The 21,661-nt window shown below is 39.2% G+C and overlaps 1 protein-coding gene across 7 annotated transcripts in view; it reads left to right on the forward strand.

The window, feature by feature from the left end:
• The window catches only part of rai14 (retinoic acid induced 14), a 271,305-nt gene that overhangs the window by 105,911 nt on the left and 143,733 nt on the right, over positions 1-21,661 (forward strand). For all 7 annotated transcript variants that reach the window (XM_043681189.1, XM_043681457.1, XM_043681357.1 and 4 more), the window contains one exon: positions 15,461-15,591. In XM_043681189.1, the coding sequence (XP_043537124.1) occupies positions 15,461-15,591 (131 nt within the window). The remainder of the gene's footprint in view (positions 1-15,460; positions 15,592-21,661) is intronic.

A 21,661-nucleotide genomic window follows, 5' to 3' on the forward strand; every position in this document is an offset into this window, starting at 1 on the left:
AATAATTCATTCATTCATTTTTTTTTGTAATGACTTCTGAATGCTTTTAGGGTTTTTGTGTCTTAAGAATTGAATGGATTATGTTGTTGATAATTTATCCGATGATAAGTTTGATACTTTTAGAATTGATCTGTTTTGATTCCAGTCTTCTGCTTCACTCACCAACTGAATTGGTTTCTCCAAAGTTAAATTTTGTTCATACTTTATTGAATTTACTGAAGACTTGTCAGTGATTCTAACAACAGTGCTATCTCTTATGAAGTCATACTTGAAAACTCCTTGTCAAATGTCATCAATTTGTAGAGGTCATCAACAAGGTTATTTCCCCAGATGCTGTTCTTCTTTCAAGGTTTATTTTTTCTCCTAAGATTAAAATAATTTAAGGCCTGTTTCCATGGTGTATTACTGTATGACTCTGACTCTTAATTGTCAAATGCTTGTAGAACTTTGCTAAAAACATCAGTTATTGTCCTAATTAAATTCAAGATTGTGTATTCTTGTTCAGCTTCTGATTTAATGGCTTGTTTGAAAGCCATCCTGAAAATGCTTCCTTTATCTTAACTGTGACTTCTATTTATTAATTAATCCTCTGTCCATACAAATATACTGCTGCAATACCATGGACTCTTATTAAGTAGTATAATGTGTGGTACCTTATCAGACACCTTCTGGAAATCTGAGATATAGTATATCCCCATTTTGAATAATGTGTCCAATTTTGGGCCACACACCTCAGGAAGGACATACTGGCACTGCAGTGTATCCAGCAGAGATTCTCATGGATGATCCCTGGAATGGTAGGCCTAACATATGATGAACGGCTGAGGATCCTGGGATTGTATTCATTAGAGTTTAGAAGGTTGAGGGGAGACATAATAGAAACTTAGAAGGTAATGATGGCTTAGAAAGGGTAGACTCTGGGAATTTGTTTCTGTTAGTTGGGGAGACTAGGACCCATGGGCACAGCCTTAGAATTAGAGTGGGTGAATTTAGAATGGAAATGAGGAGACAATTCTTCAGCCAGAGACTGGTGGGCCTGTGGAATTCATTGCCACGAACCGCAGTGGAGGCCGGGGCGTTGGGTGTCTTCAAGGTAGAGATTGATAAATTCTTGATCTCGCAAGGAATTGAGGGCTACGGGCAGAGTGTGGTTAAGTGGAGTTCAAATGCCCATCAACCATGATTGAATGTTAGAATGGACTGGATGGGCCGAATGGCCTTACTTCCGATTCTGTGTCTTATGGTCTTACTGCTTCCCCACAATCTATCCTGCTTTTTTCCTTAAGGAATTATGATACGGTCTGTCAGGCATGGTTTTCCCTTTCTGAAACTATGCTGACTCAGTTTAATTATATGTGACTTGCTAAATGCTCTACTATTATGTCCTTTATGAATAAATCTATATTATGGGAACAGAATATTATTCAAAGGGAGAAAAACTGCAGAAATTTGTAACACACAGGGATTTGGAAGAATTTGTACATGAAACTCAGAAAACTAGCATGCAGGTGCATCAGGTAATCAGGAAGTCCAATGGAATGTTGTCCCTTATTTCAAGGGTGTTGGAGTGTATGAGGAGGGAAGTCTTCCTGCAACTGTACAGGATGCTGGTGTGATCACATCTGGAGTATAGTGAGCAGTTTTGATCCCCTTATTTAAGGAAAAAATATTTCATTGGAGGCAATTCTGAGAAGATTCACTAGGATGTTCCCTGGTATGGAGGGATTGTCTTATTAGTAAAGGCTAAACAAGTTGGGACTCTACTCATGGAGTTTAGAAGAATGAGAGGTGATCTCATTGAAACTTGTAGGATTCTTCAGGGGCTTGACAGGGTAAATGCTGAGAGGATGTTTCCCTGTGTGAGAAAACCTAGGACCAGCTGACTTAGTCTCACAATAAAATGACACCAATTTAAGACAAAGATGAGGAGAAATTGAGGGCTGAGTGTCTCTGTAATTCCTTGCCACAGACAGCTGTGGTGGCAGAGTCCTTGTGTGTATATTTAAGGCTGAGATAAGATTCTTGATAAGGGGAATCCAGGGTTATGGGAAAGGGCAGGAAAGCAAATGTGAGGAATGTTGGATCTACTAAATGGCAGAGTAGGCTTGAGGGGCTGAACAGTCTACTCCTGTTTCTTATGGTCTTATTCTCAGAGACTCAACATTTTCCATATAACACACATTAAGCTAGTTGGCCTTTAGTTGCCTTTTATGTTTTGTATTCCCCCCACCCACCCCCACCCCACACCCCCACACCCTCTTTTTACAAATAAAGGTGTTACATTGACATATTCCAATCCTGTGAGACTTTTCTACAATCTAAGAATTCTTAATGGATGCACTGGTAGTAATCTTCCATCTCTGTAACTATTTCCTTTAATATCCTGGAATGCATCCGATCAGGTCCAAAAGACTTATCAGCTTTTGGCCCCATTAATTTTCCTACTACTATTTCTCTAGTGATAGTTATTATTTATTTCCTCTGCCCATTTTGCTACTCGATTTTTTCCTATTTTTGGAATGCTGTTAGGTCTTCAACCATGAAGTCTAATACAAAGTATTTGTTCAACTCCTCTGCAATTTCCTGGTTCCCCATTATTGTTTCCCCAGCCTTGTTTTCCAAGTAGCCTACGTTCAACTTTGGCATCTCTCTTTTTATGTACTTAAAGAAGCTCTTACCATCCATCTTGAACTTACTTATAAGTTTGTTTTCTTCAAATTTATTTTATTCAAGTTCATTGTTTATTTTCTCCCTTTTCTTTGGTCATCATTTGTTGCATTTTAAAACTTTCCCAATCCTTTGGCATACGACTAATCTTTGCCACATGTTTTTTTTTCTCTTTTTAATTTGATGCTGTTCTTAAGTTTCTGGTTTACCATGTTTTGATTAATCCCCTTCTTTGAATCCTGCATTCTCACTGGAATATATTGAAAGCTGAATCCCTTACTCTTAATACCTTTCCTTTGATGATTTGTATAGCTGCTAATAAGCCCCATTGTCTTAGAATTTTGCTAAAGATTCATTATTTCTTTATTGGCTTCACTGAAGTCTGGTGTGTTAAAGCTGAGTCACATTCTCTTAACAGTTTTACTGAATGACTCTTCAGGGCATCTTGAGATTAGAAAAATGAAATTTCACAAATGCTGGTCTTGTTTTACATTTCCAGTACGGATTTTTCTTTGTTTACTAATTTTGTAAATGCCTGTACCTGTATATGATATACACTGCTGTATACTTATTGTAATTGTTATTATACCGTAGCTTGGTGATTTGTTTATTTATTAAAAACCAGACTCTCTAAAATAAATATCTTTATATGCTACTGAAGACACCAATATATCAGTTTTACTGATTTACATTTTTATCACTTATGTAGCTTAATGTGATCTCTCATTACTGTGGCATTTTTAATGGGCATTTAGTGTGTGTGAAGATGAGCTGAAATTAAAATATACACTGTACATTGAGTATTACATACAAATTGGTTGGAAAAGTCCAGTCCATCAAGCTTGTGAAGAACACTGATTTTATTGTATACCATGTTGAGGTGTAGTGCAACGCTGCATTGAATACAAGTTGCCATACTTAGCATAAACTGCAGTGTAAAATCAGGGAGGCAGCATTAAGTGGAAGGTAGAAATTTTATGTCTTTTGATTATTCTCCAGGCACGTGAAAATAAATGCTGCTGTGATTTTCCACCTTGTATATATATTTTAAAATTTACCTATTTACATCTGTTTGTAGTATTTCAGTTGGGACAGGAGATTGAGGCTAGTCAACTGCATTGAACTGTCGTCAGCAAGGTCAGTCATCCACTGTAAAGCATACTACATGTCTTATCTGCTTTCATCTCAGGATTCTGAAATAAATTCCTTTGTCCACAACTGTAATGGAAAATCCTGTGTAAATGTTGTGTTGTAATTACACCCTTCAGCCTGCTAAACATCTCCATTACACAACTTTCAGGGTTTCAGCACCAAAGGTTTGCTCCTTTGCTTGAACTGACTCTTTCCATGCTTACCCAATTGCTGTACATACTGTGTTTCAAAAACTGATTGAAAGAAAACTATAAAGATAGATTCAGAAATTTTAAGTATTTGCAATCTTAACATCATCTGTAAGCTCTGGTTTGATTAACCTATGCCTTCTAACCTACATCTTCAGAAACTGTACTTTGCCCAATTTTCTCTATTTGAAACACCACAGTAAGTTATTAAATAATACTGTCAAAGTCTTGACAGTTTTGGACACCTGCTTAATCCCGCTTATTCCTGATTAACGGTATTTGAGTAATGCATTTAGATTAACCGTGTAAAATCACATAACGTCATAAGAATTGCCAGTATTTATAATTGGAAACTCTTTCTTAACATTTGCTGGTCTTGCTCTAATAATACATATCCAGCCAATGGTGGGATTGCTGGGTTGCCCATCTCCTTTGCCTTTCTTGATCATGCCACTTGCTTTGTTTCTCCTTGTTTTTAGATACCAACAGCTCTGACCCTTTTAATCCTAACTGGCAGCAGCCTCCAGCATCAAAAAAAAAACTTTACAAAGACAGGCTTTCATTAATTCCTTAACTATAGCTAATTGACCTCAACAGGCTTAAGTTTTCTCTTCATTTTTGGGAATAGAGGCAAGACATTGACGTACACAGCTTGAGCGCTACTATTTTGAGCATCCATCTCCGTTTTAGCCAATTTAGGGCACAAAATTCCAACCGAAACTCAAAACATTTCAAATGTTATCTTCATGAATTTTTTATTGCATTTCTAGACTACTAGACTATTGATAATAAATGAGACATGGGGTACACTTTATATTCCAATAGTAAATTGACCCTATAACATGGAACTGATTCACTAGAATGGAATATATTGTATTCCGCATCTGCTCTTGCATGCGAGTTCCTTTTAGCTCTTGATGTCTTTTTTTTCTGAACAGTTGGTACCCTGCCTGAGTGATCATACATCAACTTAGTTATGACTGTTAGTAGGATGCTTTGATCGTGTGTATAAGTATGGCATGTATACAACACAGCCAAGTCTTCTTGTGCAGTATTTTTGTAATTCAACCATTGAGAATGTCAATTTCTCTGAATACCATATGATACATTTTCTTGGGTTTAACATTTGAAATGTAAGCAATGTTGTCTTACAGCAACTTGCAAACCTGCAAACTCTACCGTTGAGAAGAACAAGAATAACAGACATGTGGAAATACCACATACAAGTCAAGCACACTCCTGATGAGTAATTATATCACAATCCTTTACTGTTGCTGGGATAAGGTTCTGAAAATTCCTTTCCGACAGCAGCTAAGGGTGTTTTTACACTATATGGATAGCTGTTCAAGAAATTAACACCCCATCATCATCTTGGGCACTTAAGGATGGACAACAAATGCTGACCTTGCCATTGACGTATCCAATGTACAAATAAAACCATGCTTACTGAAGCTACACCAAACTATGTGTTAGTTTTAAATTCTGTTAAGATTTTTGAGACAATTTCATTAAACGTTATGATGCAACTACATTTTTTTATTCTCGTACTCATGATTCAGTTCTTTAGTTCCTTTCCCTATTAAAATTTGATAAAACATCAAATTCAAAGCACTCCTAAGGAGTAAGGATAATAATTTAAGTCAGTGCTTCCTCAATAGCTGTGTAAATATCATTCTTGGTGACAATAACATATCGGACTAGGTTCAAAACTCTTAAAATGCAATATTATAAAATATATTTTCTTTATCAGTGTGTCAGCTCTTCCCCTTTTCCACACCCCCATTTTTCTGGTCCAATAGTACATGCTCTTGATATAAACTATACGAATGAAATATCAAACATTCTTCAACTATTAAAATAAATTTTCCCCAAAGTCAACAGACAAGTATGCCTCACTGAGATAGCCAAGATATTATTGCACAATTTAGGTCACTATCATATATATTTTGAAGCAATGCAGTCTCTTTCTTGAAAAACTGTGCCAATATGTTGTCGTTCTCCTCCTGGCCTTGTTTATTTAATATGAATAATTTGACATTGCAAATTGGTATCTCACTAGCACATGAATATGTGTTCCAGAAATCTTTTTTTGTCTCATTGTACAATGGCAATTCTGTATTCTGTGTGAACTTGTCACGGCAGCCTCTGAAGGATGGCAGAGGGCTAATCAATGGGATGTCTGTACTTTTGGTGGTAATGCTTTGATTTGATGGTACAAAGAAAACTTGTTTCTGAGGAGTTTGTGAAACAGGATACTTTCTAGCAGATCTAACGGTGACTAGATGAGCAAAGAAGGAACGAGAAAAGGAACAAACAACTGCAGTAATGAAACGCATGTTTCTGTGTTCATTTCTCTCTGTAGATGTAAGTACTTTGTCGGTTTAACTCTAGGTTAATGTTTTTATCTTTAACTTCATATTGAAGGAGTATGATGTTTCATTTTGAACACTGTACTTTGGGTCCAAATAGTGTGACTGATAGATATCCTGTACTTAGTTTCTCATAACAAGATTTATGATTTATCCTCATAACAGGATTTTGAAGAAAAAGTTGCAAACCTTAAAAACAAAAAAAATGGCAGGAAGTGTTTAAAATATCAATCTTGATTATTATCTTTTGAAACAATAAAACAAAATAATTATTTGGGTAGAATTCCTTGTCAGAAGTTGCTGCCATTTTATAACGGATTCTGAAATGTTTTTCCTGACACACATTAAAAGTTATGGTGTTGTAATTGACTGGTGAGCCTACACAATAGTCAGTTTCAGTAAGTCCCTGATGTCACTTGGATCAAATGCATGAGTTTGATGTGGGGAAAAAATGGAAACAAAAGTGAAGTTTGAAGACTTGGATTTTTATCGAGAGGTAAAAGTAAATTGCTGAGTTGCTATTGTCGATTCTCCTCTGTTCAATCACTCCATGAAAGCTGATTATAATTGTACATTATAATGGGTACCAAATATTGATTAAATTGTTTGTATGTGTATAAGTTAATGGCAGTGAAAGTTGAGCAGCATTGAAGCCAATATTTTAAAAATAATTTGCGTGTGTAAAGCAAACAAATGCGAAGACAGAACTGTTGCAAATCGAATTTAAAATGTTGCATTGTAACAGTCTGATTCCGATCTCCCATCTCTCAAAAAACATCCAAGTTATCGATACCTCAGTGGAAAGTGATAATGATCAATATTGATAAAGTAGCAAATCTATAGTTGAACAATCCGTAGAAAGCAATTTGTACCAGTATGTTTGGCTGAAGTTTTAATGAAAATATTTTGTTCTCAGTTACCATTGATGATAACACAGTGATTTGACTTGCTGTGTAGAAAATAGTTGGTATAGTTGAACATTTAAGAGCAGTAACTCCACTTCACAAACAATTCATTGTTTGTGAAGTTGATGGGAAGCCTATAATACGTGAGGGTTGATATACATCTGTGCAGAGGGGTAAAGTCAAACTCATTCTTTCTAGTATACAATGATAAAGCATTCGATGTAATCTAACTACAGACTGTTGTCAGTTCCAGTGTTATTAAACTTCACAATTTGTTGGAATATGGTTTCAAAACCCATTTATTAAAGTAACTGATGTACAAACTTCTGAGATGTCAAGGAATAATTGTAATGATTTTATCAATATTTTTTCCTGCAGTCTCAGTGGCCCTGCAATATGTGAATTTTTAGACAAAGTTGAAAGATATCCAAGTTTGTTGCTAAAACTGCGAGATACCATGAATAGCTCTCACTTGTAATTTAAAAAAATGTTTCCTGTTCCCCCTATCAGTTGGCTGGTCAATAACGTTCTTTGTTCCAAATTAACATTACAGTTGTAATGGTACCTTACCTCAAACGAGTAATGTAAGAATTCCTATGTACTGCTTTTGATGGGTTTCAGATCCCACAGCAAACAGTAGGGAGTTCTTCCAGTACTTTGACCAACTCAACTAATAACGTTTTTTTAAAACCCATCATTCATCTTTATGCACATTTATAATGTGGGGAGAAAACTGCTGATTTGTGTACAAGATGCATTGTTTCAGTTCAAAGTAATTCAATATCTCTGAAGCTTTCTGGAGACATTAAGTGTTGTAATCTGTATATCTGCTGAAGATGCTGACTTGTGTTACAGTATTATTCAGTGACCTTTGATACGTTGCCCAAGAGGTTGCTTATAAGATCCTTGACGTTGAATTTCTGTTTGATTCTGTATAACATGCACATATTTTCAGTTCGATCACAGAAGAGAACTCAGGAGTTGGATCCCTGGCTAAAATTTATTAAATCATCTACAATGATACAATCGTAGAGAAAAAAATGTAAATATTTTCATGCCACACCATGGACAGCTATCAAGCCATTAAATATTATTATAAAATAAAGCTTTGAATAATTTGGCACTATTTTAATGTTTCAGAATGTTTGTTCATGTAGGAGTAAGCAAGAATTCAAACCACAAAATAGTCTAAGGTTATTCCATATTTCTCAGTCTTCGGAAACATGTATATAGTTTGGTGTTGAATTTGCTAAAAATTTCACACGTTTCTCTCTCATTTCATTTTGCTTCTTGTGTTCTAATCAGTTGTGTGAAGCCCAATGAGCTGCAGAGCAGTGTGGTTCAGTGTGTGATTCACACAGTTAGAGAATTGTTGCAACACAAGTAATTCAGCCCAGTCTGTCTGACATGCTAGTCTGGATGTCTTGGAGTGAGCAGCCAAGAGATGCAAAAACACTTCCTTGATATAATTGTACAGCTACGTGAAATTTCCTACTCCGCTTCCTCTGCAGAAGATGAAAGGTTATCAGGGTTATGTGGGAATGTAGAATAGATGTTAAAATCAGACTGCCCATGATCTTATTGAATGGGAGATCAGCCTTATTCTTGCTCCTTGTTCGTATATTAGTATGCTCATAACGTGGCCACGTTTTATTTTTCAACTTGGTTTGGGAATTCAGCGTTGGAGCATTCTGGGTTTCAGCTTGCTTTACACTGGTTTAAGCATGCTGTTCAACATCTTTTGTGGGCGGCACAGTGGTTAGCACTGCTGCCTCACAGCGCCAGAGACCCGAGTTCAATTCCCACCTCAGGCGACTGACTGTGTGGAGTTTGCACATTCTCCCTGTGTCTGTGTGAGTTTCCTCCGGGTGCTCCGGTTTCCTCCCACAGCCCAACAATGTGCAGGTTAGGTGAATTGGCCATGCTAAATTGCCTGTACTGTTAGGTGAAGGGGGAAATGTAGGGGATTAGGTCTGGGTGGGTTGCGCTTCGGTGGCTCGGTGTGAACTTGTTGGGCCGAAGGGCCTGTTTCCTCACTGTAAGTAATCTAATCTAATCTTCCACCAGCCCAGCTATTGTTCTGTTTCTCCATTCATCTGAAGGTGGTAACTCACGATGGAACATACTTCCTTGAGTAATCATCGAGTTCTTAACTCTCTCTGATTTGTGTGAACCTGAGTATCAGGAGGTTATGGAGCTAGAATTCCACCTACTCATTTCCTCCTTGTCTTTTATCAAGAGTGACTGGAAATTGGGAGCAGAAGGCCTGACTATTGTCTTCCTCAACATCATAGCTCAGAATGCTGGCAGCTAATTGAAGATGTTGGCCCGTTAGTAATGTAACTAGGACTAGTCACCCAGACTCCCAGGCAAATGCTGTAGGCTTTAGGTTCCAATACCACTGCTGTAGCTGATAGAATTTGGCTTCAAATAATCACATCTGGAATTAAAAGCACTCTCAACAATGGTGATCGTGAAACTATCAATGATAGACATCTAAACAAAATCTGCTAAGCTTACCTGATCACTTAGCTACATGTGACTCCAGACTCTCTTCAAAATGACTGACTCTTAACTGCCATCCAAACTAGCCTAGCAAGCCACTTAATTCAAGGGTAATTAGGGATGGACAATGACTAGTGGCTTTGCCAGGAGTGCCTACAGCCCGTGGGAAAAAAAAAGACTGAGAAGTCTTTGTTTGAGTCTTGCTTACTCCTGCATGAACAAAAATTCAGAAACATTAAAATAGTGCCAAATTATTCTAAGCTTTATTTTATAATAATATTTAATGACTTGATAGCTGTCCATGGCATGGCATGAAAATGATGGAAAAATTCAAAGAACAAGTATTATCAGAATCTCAATGCCAAGAAAGATTTATCTGATTGTTTTCCTCTAGCCTTAAATGATGGCTTCAGAACTCACCCTTGCGAGGTAATTGCCTTGTATCTCTTTTTTTCAACTAATGAGGATGTCACTGGCTGAGTTTGCATTTGCAACACATCACCACAAGTCCTTGAGAAAATGCTGATTGTCTGCCTCCTTGATCATTTGGTGTAGACACACACAGGGCTGGTTGGGGATTCCCAGGATTTTGACACTGAAGAAATGGAAAAATATTTCAAAGTCAGGGTTGTCAGTAAATAAAACAAAGAGCTGCAGCTGGTGGAGATCTGAAACAAAACAAATTGCTGGTGAAACTCAGCAGGTTTGGCAGTATCTGTGGGAAGAAAGCAGAGTTAGCATTTTGAATCTGGTGACTTTGTTAGAAAACATTTTTGTTTCAGGATTGTAAGTGGCCTGGCAAGAAAGTTGCAGGAGATGTGCTGCCATGTATCTGACCTTTGTCCTTTGAAGTAGTAGTGGCCACAGGTTTGGAAAGTGCTGTCGAAGGAGCCTGAGTGAATTTCTGCAGTGCATCTTGTAGATGGTATTCAGTGTGTCATGGTGGAGGGACTGAATGTCTGTTTGTGGATGTGATGCTAAACACGTGGGCAGCTTTGATCTAGGTAGTCAATTCTTGAATGTTGTTGGAACTGTACTCATCCAGACAAGTGGGGAGTATTCCAAACACACCTGATTTGTCCCTTGTAGATGATGGACAGGCTTCAGAAAATCAGGAGGTGAGCTTCTCACATAGCATTCCTAGCCTTATAGCCACTATATTTCGACAGCTAGTCCACTTAAATTTGTGCGCAAAGTTGACCCTCATGATGATAGTGGGCAATTCAGTAATAGTAATACTGTCAAGGGAAAATAATTGGATTGCCTCTTGTTTGGGATGGTCATTGCCTTGTACTTGTATAGAGTGAATGTTACTTGCCACTTGTTACCCCAAATCTGGATATTTACCAAATTTGGCTACATTTGAATGTCGACTGCTTCAGTATTTGAGGAGTTGCAAATGGTCGTGAACATTGTGCAATCATCAGCAAACAGCCTCACTACTGGAACTGGATTTAATTTTTGTGGGTGATCCCATCACAGTGATAGGAGGCAATTGTCGATAGAATGGGAATTACTCTCTGAGTGGGAGCGGACTGGAAGATCCAGAAGGGGAAGTTCGAATAGTTTACAGTAACTCAGGCTCTCTACCTCCAATTATCAATGCCCAATGAGAGCATAGGAATTTCCAACGCCAGGACGTCTGGCGGTAAAGTGGAAACATTACTAATTATACAAAGGTGTTGAGCAGAAATGGCAGGAAGCTGGAAGTTCATGGGCCTTTGGACAATAACACAAAAAAAAACATAAAACACAGGGGTGAGGAAAGTTCATGGGTCACATGCAGAGCTTGAGAGACACTCATACTGAAATGAAGTAGAACCTTGCTATGTTGGACTGAAAATCAATGGCAGGAAAAGAAATACCCAATATGGCTGACATCACCTGCAAAGTGAGCAGATTAAATTACTTTTATCCTTCTGAGGTTGACTAAATATCTTTGATTTTGAGGCTGTGCTGTAAAATGATAAGGCATAGGAAGAGAGGTAAGCCATTCAGCCCATAGAGTTGACTGCATTGTTCAATGACAACATGGCTGATCAGGTAATCTCGAACTCTACCTTCCTGTCTTTTCCTTATAACCTTGATTCCCTTATTGACTAGAGTTACTGATGACCATGAAACCATTTTCAATTTCAGAAAAACATCGGGCTAACTAATGCCCTTCAGAGAAGGAAACCTGCCATCCTCACCTGGTCTGGCCTACATGTGACTCCAGGCCCACAGCAATGTGGTTGACTCTCAATTACTCTCTGAAACAGTCTATCAAGCTACTCAGTTGTATCAATCACTATGAAGTCTCAATAAAGAAATGAAACCAGATTACCTACCTGGTTTGACCTAAACACCAGAAAAGACAATGGCAAAAACCACCCTATCAACTCTGCAAAGTACTCCTTACTAATATCTGGGGGCTAGTGCCAAAATTGAAAGAGCTGTCTCACAGACTAGTCAAGCAACAGCCTGATGTAGTCTTACCCGTGGAATCACACCTAACAGACAATGTCCGAGATGCCACCATCTCCAGCCCTGGATTAGTCCTATCTCAAAGGCAGGACAGACACAGCAGAGATGGCAGCACAGTGTGGTATATCCTCTTGAAGTCTTCAAAATTGACTCTGGACCCTGTGTGATGCTATGAACCATGAACAGCAGAATTGTACTCCAACACAATTTGTAGCCTCATGACTCAGCATATCCCCCACTCAACCATTGCCATCAAGCTGCAGGATCCACCCTGGTTTAATGGAGATTGAAGGAGGACCTGCCAGGAGCGGCACCAAGCATATCTAAAAATGAGGCGTCAACCTGGTGCACCTAACAAGCAGGACTACTTGCATGCCATACACGACAAGTAATAGACAGAGCTAAGTGATCCCACAACCAACCAATCAGACCTAATATCTGAAGTCTGGTACGTCCAGTCATACTTTACCTCCAGTGGGCAATTAAACAAGCCACTGGAGGAAGAGCCTCCACAAATATTTCCATCCTAAATGATGGAGTTGCCTGATACATCAATGCAAAAGATAAGGCTGAAGTATTTGCAGAAACCTTCAGCCAGAAATGTTGAGTGGATGATCAATCTAGTCTGTAGCATCTCAGATACCAGTCTTTAGCCAATTTAGTTTACTTCATGTGATATCAAGAAAGGGTTGGAGGCACTGGATAATCCAAAGTCAATGGGCCTTGACAATGTTCAGCAATAGTACTGAAAACTTGTGCTCCAGAACTTGCCACTCCCCTTGCTAAGCTCTTCCAGTACAGTTACAACACTGGCATTCACCTGACCATGTGGAAAATTGCCCAGGTATATCTTGTATACAAAAAGCAGGACAAATCCAACTAGGCTAATTACCATCGCATAGTCTATTTTTAATCATCAGCAAATCATCAACAGCACCTGCTCAGCAATCACCTGCTCAGTAACACCCACTTTGGTTCCACCAAGGTCACTCAGCTCCTGACCTTGGTTCAAACATGGACAAAAGAGCTGAATTCCAGAGGTGAGGTGAGAATGACAGCCCTTGGCATCAAGGCTGCATTTGATGAAATGTGGCATAAAGGAGTCTGAGCAAAACTGGAATCAGTGGGTATCGGAGACGAACTCTCGGCTGGTTGGAGTCATACCTGGCAGAAAGGAAAATAGCTGTTGTGGTTATTGCAGGTCAGTTATCTCAGCTTCATGACATCTCTGTAGGAGTTCTTCAGGTAGGGTTCCAGGCAGGATCATCTTCAGCTGCTTCATTAATGACCTTCCCTCTATTATAAGGTCAAACATGGGATGTTCGCCAATGATTACACAATGATCAGCACCTTTTGTGATTCCTTAGATACTAAAGCAGTCCATGTTCAAATGCAACAAGATCTGGATAGTATCAAGATTTGGACTGACAAGTGGCAATTAACATCTGTATCACACAAATGCCAGGTAATGACCATCTCCAATAAGAGATGATTTAATCACCACCCCTTGATATTCAATGGTGTTACCATCACTTAATCCTCCACTATCAAAAACTTTGGGATTACCTTTGACCAGAAACTCAACTGAACTCACCACATTAAATACAGTGGCTACAAGAGCAGATCAGAGGCTGAGAATACAGCAGCGCTTCCTCACTCCCCAAAGCCTGTCCACCAACTACAAGGCACAAATCAGGAGTGTGTTCCCCTATTGATGGGTGCAGCTCCAACAATACTCAAGGAGCTTGACATGATCCAGGACAAAGCAGCCTGTTTAATTGGCACCACGTCCACAAGCATTTACTCTCTCCTCCACCGATGCCCAGGAGCAACAGCCTCTACGATCTGCAAGATGCACAGCACAAATTCACCAGAGAACCCTGGATAGCTTGATCCAAACCCACAACGACTTCCATCTCGAAAGATAAGGGCAGTAGATACAAAAGAATCTTCAAGTTTGCCTCCTAAGCCACTCACCATCCTGACTGGGAACATGCCGATCGGCCCAAAGTTGCAGAATACCAAGAAGGTAGCTCACCACCAACCTCTTAGGGGAGTAACTAGGGATGAGTGAAAAAATGTTGGCCCAACCAGGAACACCCACATCTCATGAATGAATTAAAAAAAAGACGTGAAGTGAAATGCTGGAAATGCACTCATCTGTCAGTATTTCTGGGAGAGTGAAAACTGCTATGCTAAAGTTTTTTGATTGGATCTGTTATTTCTGGTGAACAGATGTTCCCCTACTTGTCTATACCAGGTACTGATTAGCCTTTAGATTAGTTACAGTGTGGAAACTGACCCATCAGCCCAACAAGTCCACACCAACCCCCCAAAGCGCACCCACCCAGACCCATTCCCCTACGTTTACCCCTGCACCTAACACTACGGACAATTTAGCGGGGCCAATTCACCTAACCTGCACATTTTTGGACTGTGGGAGGAAACCGGAGCAAACCCACACAGACACCGGGAGAATGTGCAAACTCCACACAGCCAGTCTCTTGAGGCAGGAATTGAACCCAGGTCTCTGGTGCTGTGAGGCAGCAGTGCTAACCACTGTGCCACCGTGATCTGATCGGCCAACACTTTTAATTGTGATGATGTGTTAAAACCTCCTTAAAATCACGTTGTTCCCTTCCAAAAGAAGAATTGATTGATGTGTCACATAATTCAGTTTTGTTCTGAAACTAATTATTTTGTAGTTGCAGATATTGGAAACATGAACTGTATGTTATGAAATCTGAGGAAAATCTATCTGGTTATGTGAAATTGGAAAATGTGTTGGAAATACCAGACTTGCGTTTTTTTTTAATACCAGGCTTTATATCTTATACAGAGATGCAGTGCGCTGCTCCCACAGGATCAATTCAGGCAGAGAGCCAGTCAATACGTCGAGAGGCTGGTGTCAGCAGTTTTAGGTGGTTCGCGGTGCAGTGTATCTGAGTAGTCCAGTTAAACGTTGTTATGGAGAATGCCTTGCAAGATCTGAAATTCCTCTTTTGTCTAGACATATGTGTCAACTGTAAGGTCTTTTCATTCAGCTACCTTTGCAAATTTTTGGAGCCTGGGAGGGAACCTGTCACGGATGTGCTTCTAATTCTGCATTTAGGTTGCTGTTTAATGCATTGCTTGTGTTTGAGCTGTTACGTCCCCGAATAAAAGCCTATATCTCCGCACTCTCACTGTTTTTCTCTGTGCATTGCAGGCACATGAATGGAACAAGAATGATGACCGACTACTGCAAGCTGTGGAGCATGGCGACACAGAGAAAGTGTCAGCTCTCTTGGGCAAAAAAGGGATCAGTCCCACAAAACTGGACAGCGAGGGGAAGTCTGCGTAAGTGAACTATAGACTCACTCTTATTCTTTAAAGCAAAATTATATTTTTCTGTTTGTTTTCTAGCTTATTTGGGATTATTTCAATTTTTAAAAAAATCGATTCTATGTTTTAGTTAGAGTAGCTAATTGTTATCATGTTATTTCTGCAATATTAGATCTTAATATAGCTTCTAGTGATATATCCTCCCCTAAGTGTTGGAAACCCCAAAGGGAGGAAGTATTGTGTTGGTAGTGGAAATGCTGATTCAAAAATAATGATTGATGGTTAGTACTGAGTATTAACTGTATACAGTAAAGGTCATGTTTCTGATTTTTCAAGTCTCAGATCGCCATTGAAAAATACATTTTGTCTTTGACTTAGAAAAGATCTACTATACAGCAGTGACGCATTTTTATTGCACATTATGACAATCAGCTTTTGAAGTTAATGATGTTACCAGAACTTTTTTTCGAATGACAGTGATAAGCAGCATGAAATTTAATATGAGCTGTTTGGAAGTTGATCTGAACTGTGTGCAATATTCTAATACAAGTAGATTTTGGCAGAATTGTAGATTCTTAAAATATCATGTTACAGGAAATATCGTAAGTCTACATCAGACTTAATTTAGGTTTTTATTAATACAGATCCTTTGCATTTTAAATCCATTTTGCATTTGTAAACTAGCTGAAGTAATTAGCAGCTTTGGATGAAGGACAAATGTCATTCATCAGTCATTTTAAAATGGTTTTCAGCTTTGTGTCTTGGACTATGTAACCTTAATTCTTAAGAAGCATTAATCAATTTGATGCAACACTTGATATTTATAGTTGACTTCAGTCACAGAAATTGTTCTGAGGTCATCATCATTTCCTTCATGATGAATGAGTTTCATAAAAATTATTGCACAGAATATATAAGACCACTATATCATTATTTGCATTGATTGGAATTTTGTAAGTTGCAAATATATGAATTAGGAGAAGATCATCCAGCCCCTCAAGCCTTTTGCACCATTCAATAAAATTATGGCTGATTTGTTTGTTTTTAGAATTCCACGTTCCCATCTACCTTGATAACTTTGATTCCCTCATTTGACAAAGATCTACCTTTGCCTTCACCATCTTCTGAGGAAGAGAGTTCAAAAGTTCTCTGAGGGAAAAGAATCAGTTCTTCAGGGGTGACCTCTAGTGCTGGATCACACACTAGAGGAAACATCCTTTTATGCTTCAATCCCATTATCCTTCACTCTTCTAAACTCTAGTGAATGCATACCCAATTTGTCCAACCTTTTACCTTACAACAACACACATTCCAAGTATCAATTTATAAATCTCCTCTGAACCACCACAACCACCAATTCTTCCTTTATTAACTGTACACAGTATTCAAGATGTAGTCTCAGTAATGCCCAATACAACTGTAGCGGTAACATCCTTAACTTTATGTTCAATTTTTCTTGTCAGAATGTATAGCATACCTTAACTCTCATTATTACTCGCTGTAGCTGTGTACTGTGCATTAATACGAAAGCAGTTAGAGGTTTAGCTCAGTTGCTGGACAGCTGGTTTGTGATGCAGAGAGATGCCAACGGTGTCACACTAGCTGAGGTTACTATGGTTCTCCCTATTAACTTCTCCCCTTTCCAGTGATGTGGTGACTGTCAGGTTAGATTGCCACCAGTTAGTCTTCTCTCTGATGAAATTATAGTGACTTTACTGTTTTTAACCTTACTTTATACCATATGTCTACCACCTTATCAAATGCCTTCTGGAAATACAAACACAGTACATTTTCAGACTCCCCTTTATCCACAGTCAAAAAGTGTGGCACTGGTCTGGCAGCATCCGAGGCGCAGGAGAGTTGATGTTTCGGGCATAAGCCCTTCATCAGGAATGTGGGGGTGGGGGAGAGAGCTGAGAGGTAAATAGGAGGGTGGGGGGAAGGTAGCTGGGAAACCCCACAACCCACCCCCACCTTCCTATTTATCACTCAGCACTCCCTCCCCAATCACAGATTCCTCATGAAGGGCTTATGCTCGAAACATTGATTCTCCTGCTCCTTGGATGCTACTGACCTGCTGTGCTTTTCCAACGCCACACTTTTGACTCTGACTCTCCAGCATCTGCAGTCCTAACTTTCTCCTAGTCACTGTAACCTTACTGCGAAGCCTTTTCCGAGGGTGCCCACCTTGAAGAAGTTCTCCACCTCCCTCGACAAGGAACTCGGTGAGTTTCTCTCTGATTGTATCCTTCAGGTCATCTTCCCTACCTTCCCAGTTTCCTTCCACCCCCCTCTCCCCAAGTCTTCCTATTTATCTCTCAACCTCCTCAACCCCACCCCTCATCCACCCCTCCATCCATCCTGATGAAGGGCTTATGCCCGAAACATGGACTGTCCTGCTCCTCAGATGCTGCCTGACCTGCTGTGCTTTTCCAGTGCCACACTTTTTGACTCTAATCTCCAGCATCTGCAGTCCTCACTTTATCCACAGTGCATGTTATGCCTTCAGAGAGTTTCAATAAATTAGTTAAACATGATTTCCCTTTCACAAAGCCATGTTAACTCTTTCCAATTGCCATGAGCTTTTCTAAGTCCATGTTAATGATGCTACCATGACAGATGTCAAGCTAACTGGTCTACTGTTTCCTGCTTTCTGCCTCTCTCCCTTTTTGAATAAAAGGATTTGATTTGCTATTTTCTACTCTCTTAAAATGGAAACCAGTGAATTTTGGAAAAATAACACCGCCTTTGGTTTCTACTTATTTTAAGACGTAAGAATGAAGTCGATCAGGTCACTGGCCTTGTCAGCCTGTTGCTCTATTAGTTTGCTCTGTACTTCTTCCCCAGTGTTTGTAATTTCACCAAATTCCTCTTTCTCTTTCACCTCCAGATTTTTAGACAATAGACAATAGGTGCAATTTATATCTTCTATAGTGAAGACAGAAGCAGGGTATTTGTTCATTTCAACTGTCATTTCTTTATTATCTACAATTAACTCTGCATCTTCAAGCTCTAGAGGAGCACATACATTTTAGTTACTTTTTTTGAGTAACTGAAGAAACTGTCCATTTTTACAATTCTTAGCTAGTTTTATCTTCCTAATAATTTTTTCTCCTGATTAATCTTTTAGATTTTCTCTGCCATTCTTCATACAAAATTATGTTTGAAGTGGGTGTCCAAAATGGTCTCTATAAAACTGTAGATTCCTCTTTGAATGCTCACCTGTTATTCATGCATGACCTACAGGGTAAAATTGAAGAATCTAAACTGGAGTTAGGTGATTTATAATTGGTCTGCGTGTTGTTGGATTTGGGAGGAAAGGTTCTGTCAAAATTACCGTTTCTGTTTTATCTACTAGTTCCTGCTGGAAAATTTACATAGATATCAAGATAGGATTAGAAGGTAAAGTGAGAGGATGGCCTTTCAGAACTTGGGCTTAAGAAACTGAATGCACAGCTATCAGCAATGAAGCAACTAGGATCAGAAGGAAGTAAGATGCTAAAAATAGAGGGGTACATTCAAGAAAGAAAGATTCAAGACCATGAATAAATTTGTAAACAAGGATGTGAATTTTAATATTAAAATATTGTTTGTTGAGGGTGTAATGAAGGTCAGGAAAATGGGAATTGTTACATGTTAAGTCACAAGCAACAGAGGTTTGAATGGAACAACAAACAAATTGTTGCGAAACCCGGCAGATCGGGCAGTATCTGTGGGACAAAAGCAGAGTTAAGGTTCGAGTGCAGTGACTGGATGAGCTTGGATGGCCTTGAGTTAAGGAGTGTGAAATGCAAGATATCAGTCAGGAATGCATTAGAACAACAAAGCTAAGAGGCAGTGATACAATAGAAGAAGACCAGCAGCAGATGAGTTTCAAGAATGAGGAGGTTCTCATAGAATGAGGGGGAGGGGGATCTCATTAGAAACCCTTGAAATTATAACAGGACTAGACAGGATAGATTGAGGAAGGATGTTCCTGATGATGAAGGAACCCAGAACTAGAGATTACAATCTAAGGATTTTAGGTAGGCCATTTCATTTAGGACTGAGGTGAAGATAAATATTTTCACCCAGAGAGTGGTGAGTCTGTGGTATTCTCTGCCCAGAAAATGTTTGTAGTCAAAACATTGAATGCATTCAAGAAGGAATTAGATGTAGTTCTTACATCTAAAGGGATCAAGGGTTATGAGAAGAAAGTTAGAGCAGGGTACTGATTGGACGATTAACCATGATTATGTTGAATAGCGAAGCAAGCTTGAAGAGCCAAATGGACCACAGCTGCTCCTATTTACTATGCTTCTATGAAATGGGTTGAAGCTTAGCAATATTGGTTTGGCAGCTGCCACCTGGGGAGCCTTAATGAATTTCTGCAGTGCATCTTGTAGCTGATACAAACTGCTGCTAATGAGTATTGATGGTGAAGGTGGAGAATGTTTGATGTCGCGTTCATCAAGTGGGCTGCTTTGTCCCGGATGGTGTCGAGCTTCTCCAGGCAAATAGGTTGTTTCTCCTGATGCTCCTGACTTGTGCCTTGTAGATGTGGGCATACTTTGTGGAGTCAGGAAGTTAGTGATTCATTGCAGGTCTCCAAACCTCTGACCTACTGTTTATAACCATTGTAATTATATGGTTGGTCCTATTAAGCTTCATAATGTCTAGGTGCTGATAATGGGGGATTCCATGATGGTAATGCTATTGAATATCAAGGGATGACCGATAAATTCTTTCTGGTTGGCACCAGGATATTGTTCAGATCCTGTTACATTTGGACATGGATTGTTTCACTTTGAGTTGAAAATGATGTTGAACATTGTGCATCTTCAGCAAACAACCCCAGTACTGACATTACAAGAGAGTGAAGGTCATTGGTGAAGCAGCTGAAGATGTTTGGGCATGTCACTAACCTGGGGAACTGGATTGTCATCATGGCCTAGTGTTTAAGGTAATGGATTTGAAATCTGTTGAGGTGACCCTATGCAAGTTGAATCCTACTGACTGTGCTTCTCATTGTTCACTTGGAAGGACTCTTGTGGCACAGTGGTAGTGCACTTACCTCTGAGCCTGGAGGCCCTTGTTCTAATCACACTTGCTCCAGAGGCAATCAATAACATTTCATTGTCACTTACCCTGAAAAACTCCTGCAAGATAAAACAAAGATGCTGCCACATTTCTCCTGCAGGAATATCCTGAAGCTGAGATGATTGACCTCTAAATACCAAAACCTCACCATCTTTCTTTGTGCCAAGTACGGTTCTGAACCATGGATCAGTTTCCCCTAACTCTGCACCAGCATTTAGTCTCAAGGAATTAGAGATGGGCAAAAAAATCTGGCCAAATCAACAAAGCCACAGCTATAAGTTTTTTTTAAAAAATGTATTGTGCTGAAGTAACCAGCCAGCATTTTGTTAGTGAGACTTGACTAGTCAGTGCTTTCCTGGGTGGCTTCTCATCTTACAGCCTATGTAAACTCATGATCTCTCTAAAAAAGTTTCTCTTTCATCAACTCTCAAAAATGCTTCCCTGTCTCATAACTGCATAGTTTGAAAATTATGACCATTATTTCACATTCCCCCCACCTTGCCCCACCTTTGCATTCCCCTCTTGGGATTCTTGTAACTTCCATCAATCCTCCAATTCCACGACCTACATTCCCTCATTTGAGTCACTTGTTAACTGTAGGATTCTAGTTACCTAGGCCTAAAACCAGGGCTTCCCAAGCTGTGAATTATGAATTGAGATCTTGGGCTAGCAAACTCTGAGGCAACGATGGCTCTAAAACTTCGACTGTTTTCTGCCTGCTGTGAGGCCCCTTTAAATGTTTGAGATTATGTTTTTGTTGGTTTAAATGGCCCAATTAATAGTTCTTTGAAGCCCTGATTGCTGCTATTGCTGTTACAAAGAAAAATATTAAATTGGCAGGTGTTAATTTTATATTTCTGGAAAAATCCTGCCTTTTCATCAATTCACTCATGCTTTACACCTGTTTTATTTTTATCTCATTCCTATAGCCCCTAAATTTTAATTCTGGCATCTCCTCTTCAAGTCTTGAAGCATTAAAATAGATCATAAAATGTAGAAGCAGAGG

Source organism: Chiloscyllium plagiosum, chromosome 1 (assembly GCF_004010195.1).
Source record: "Chiloscyllium plagiosum isolate BGI_BamShark_2017 chromosome 1, ASM401019v2, whole genome shotgun sequence".
Lineage (NCBI taxonomy): Eukaryota > Metazoa > Chordata > Chondrichthyes > Orectolobiformes > Hemiscylliidae > Chiloscyllium > Chiloscyllium plagiosum.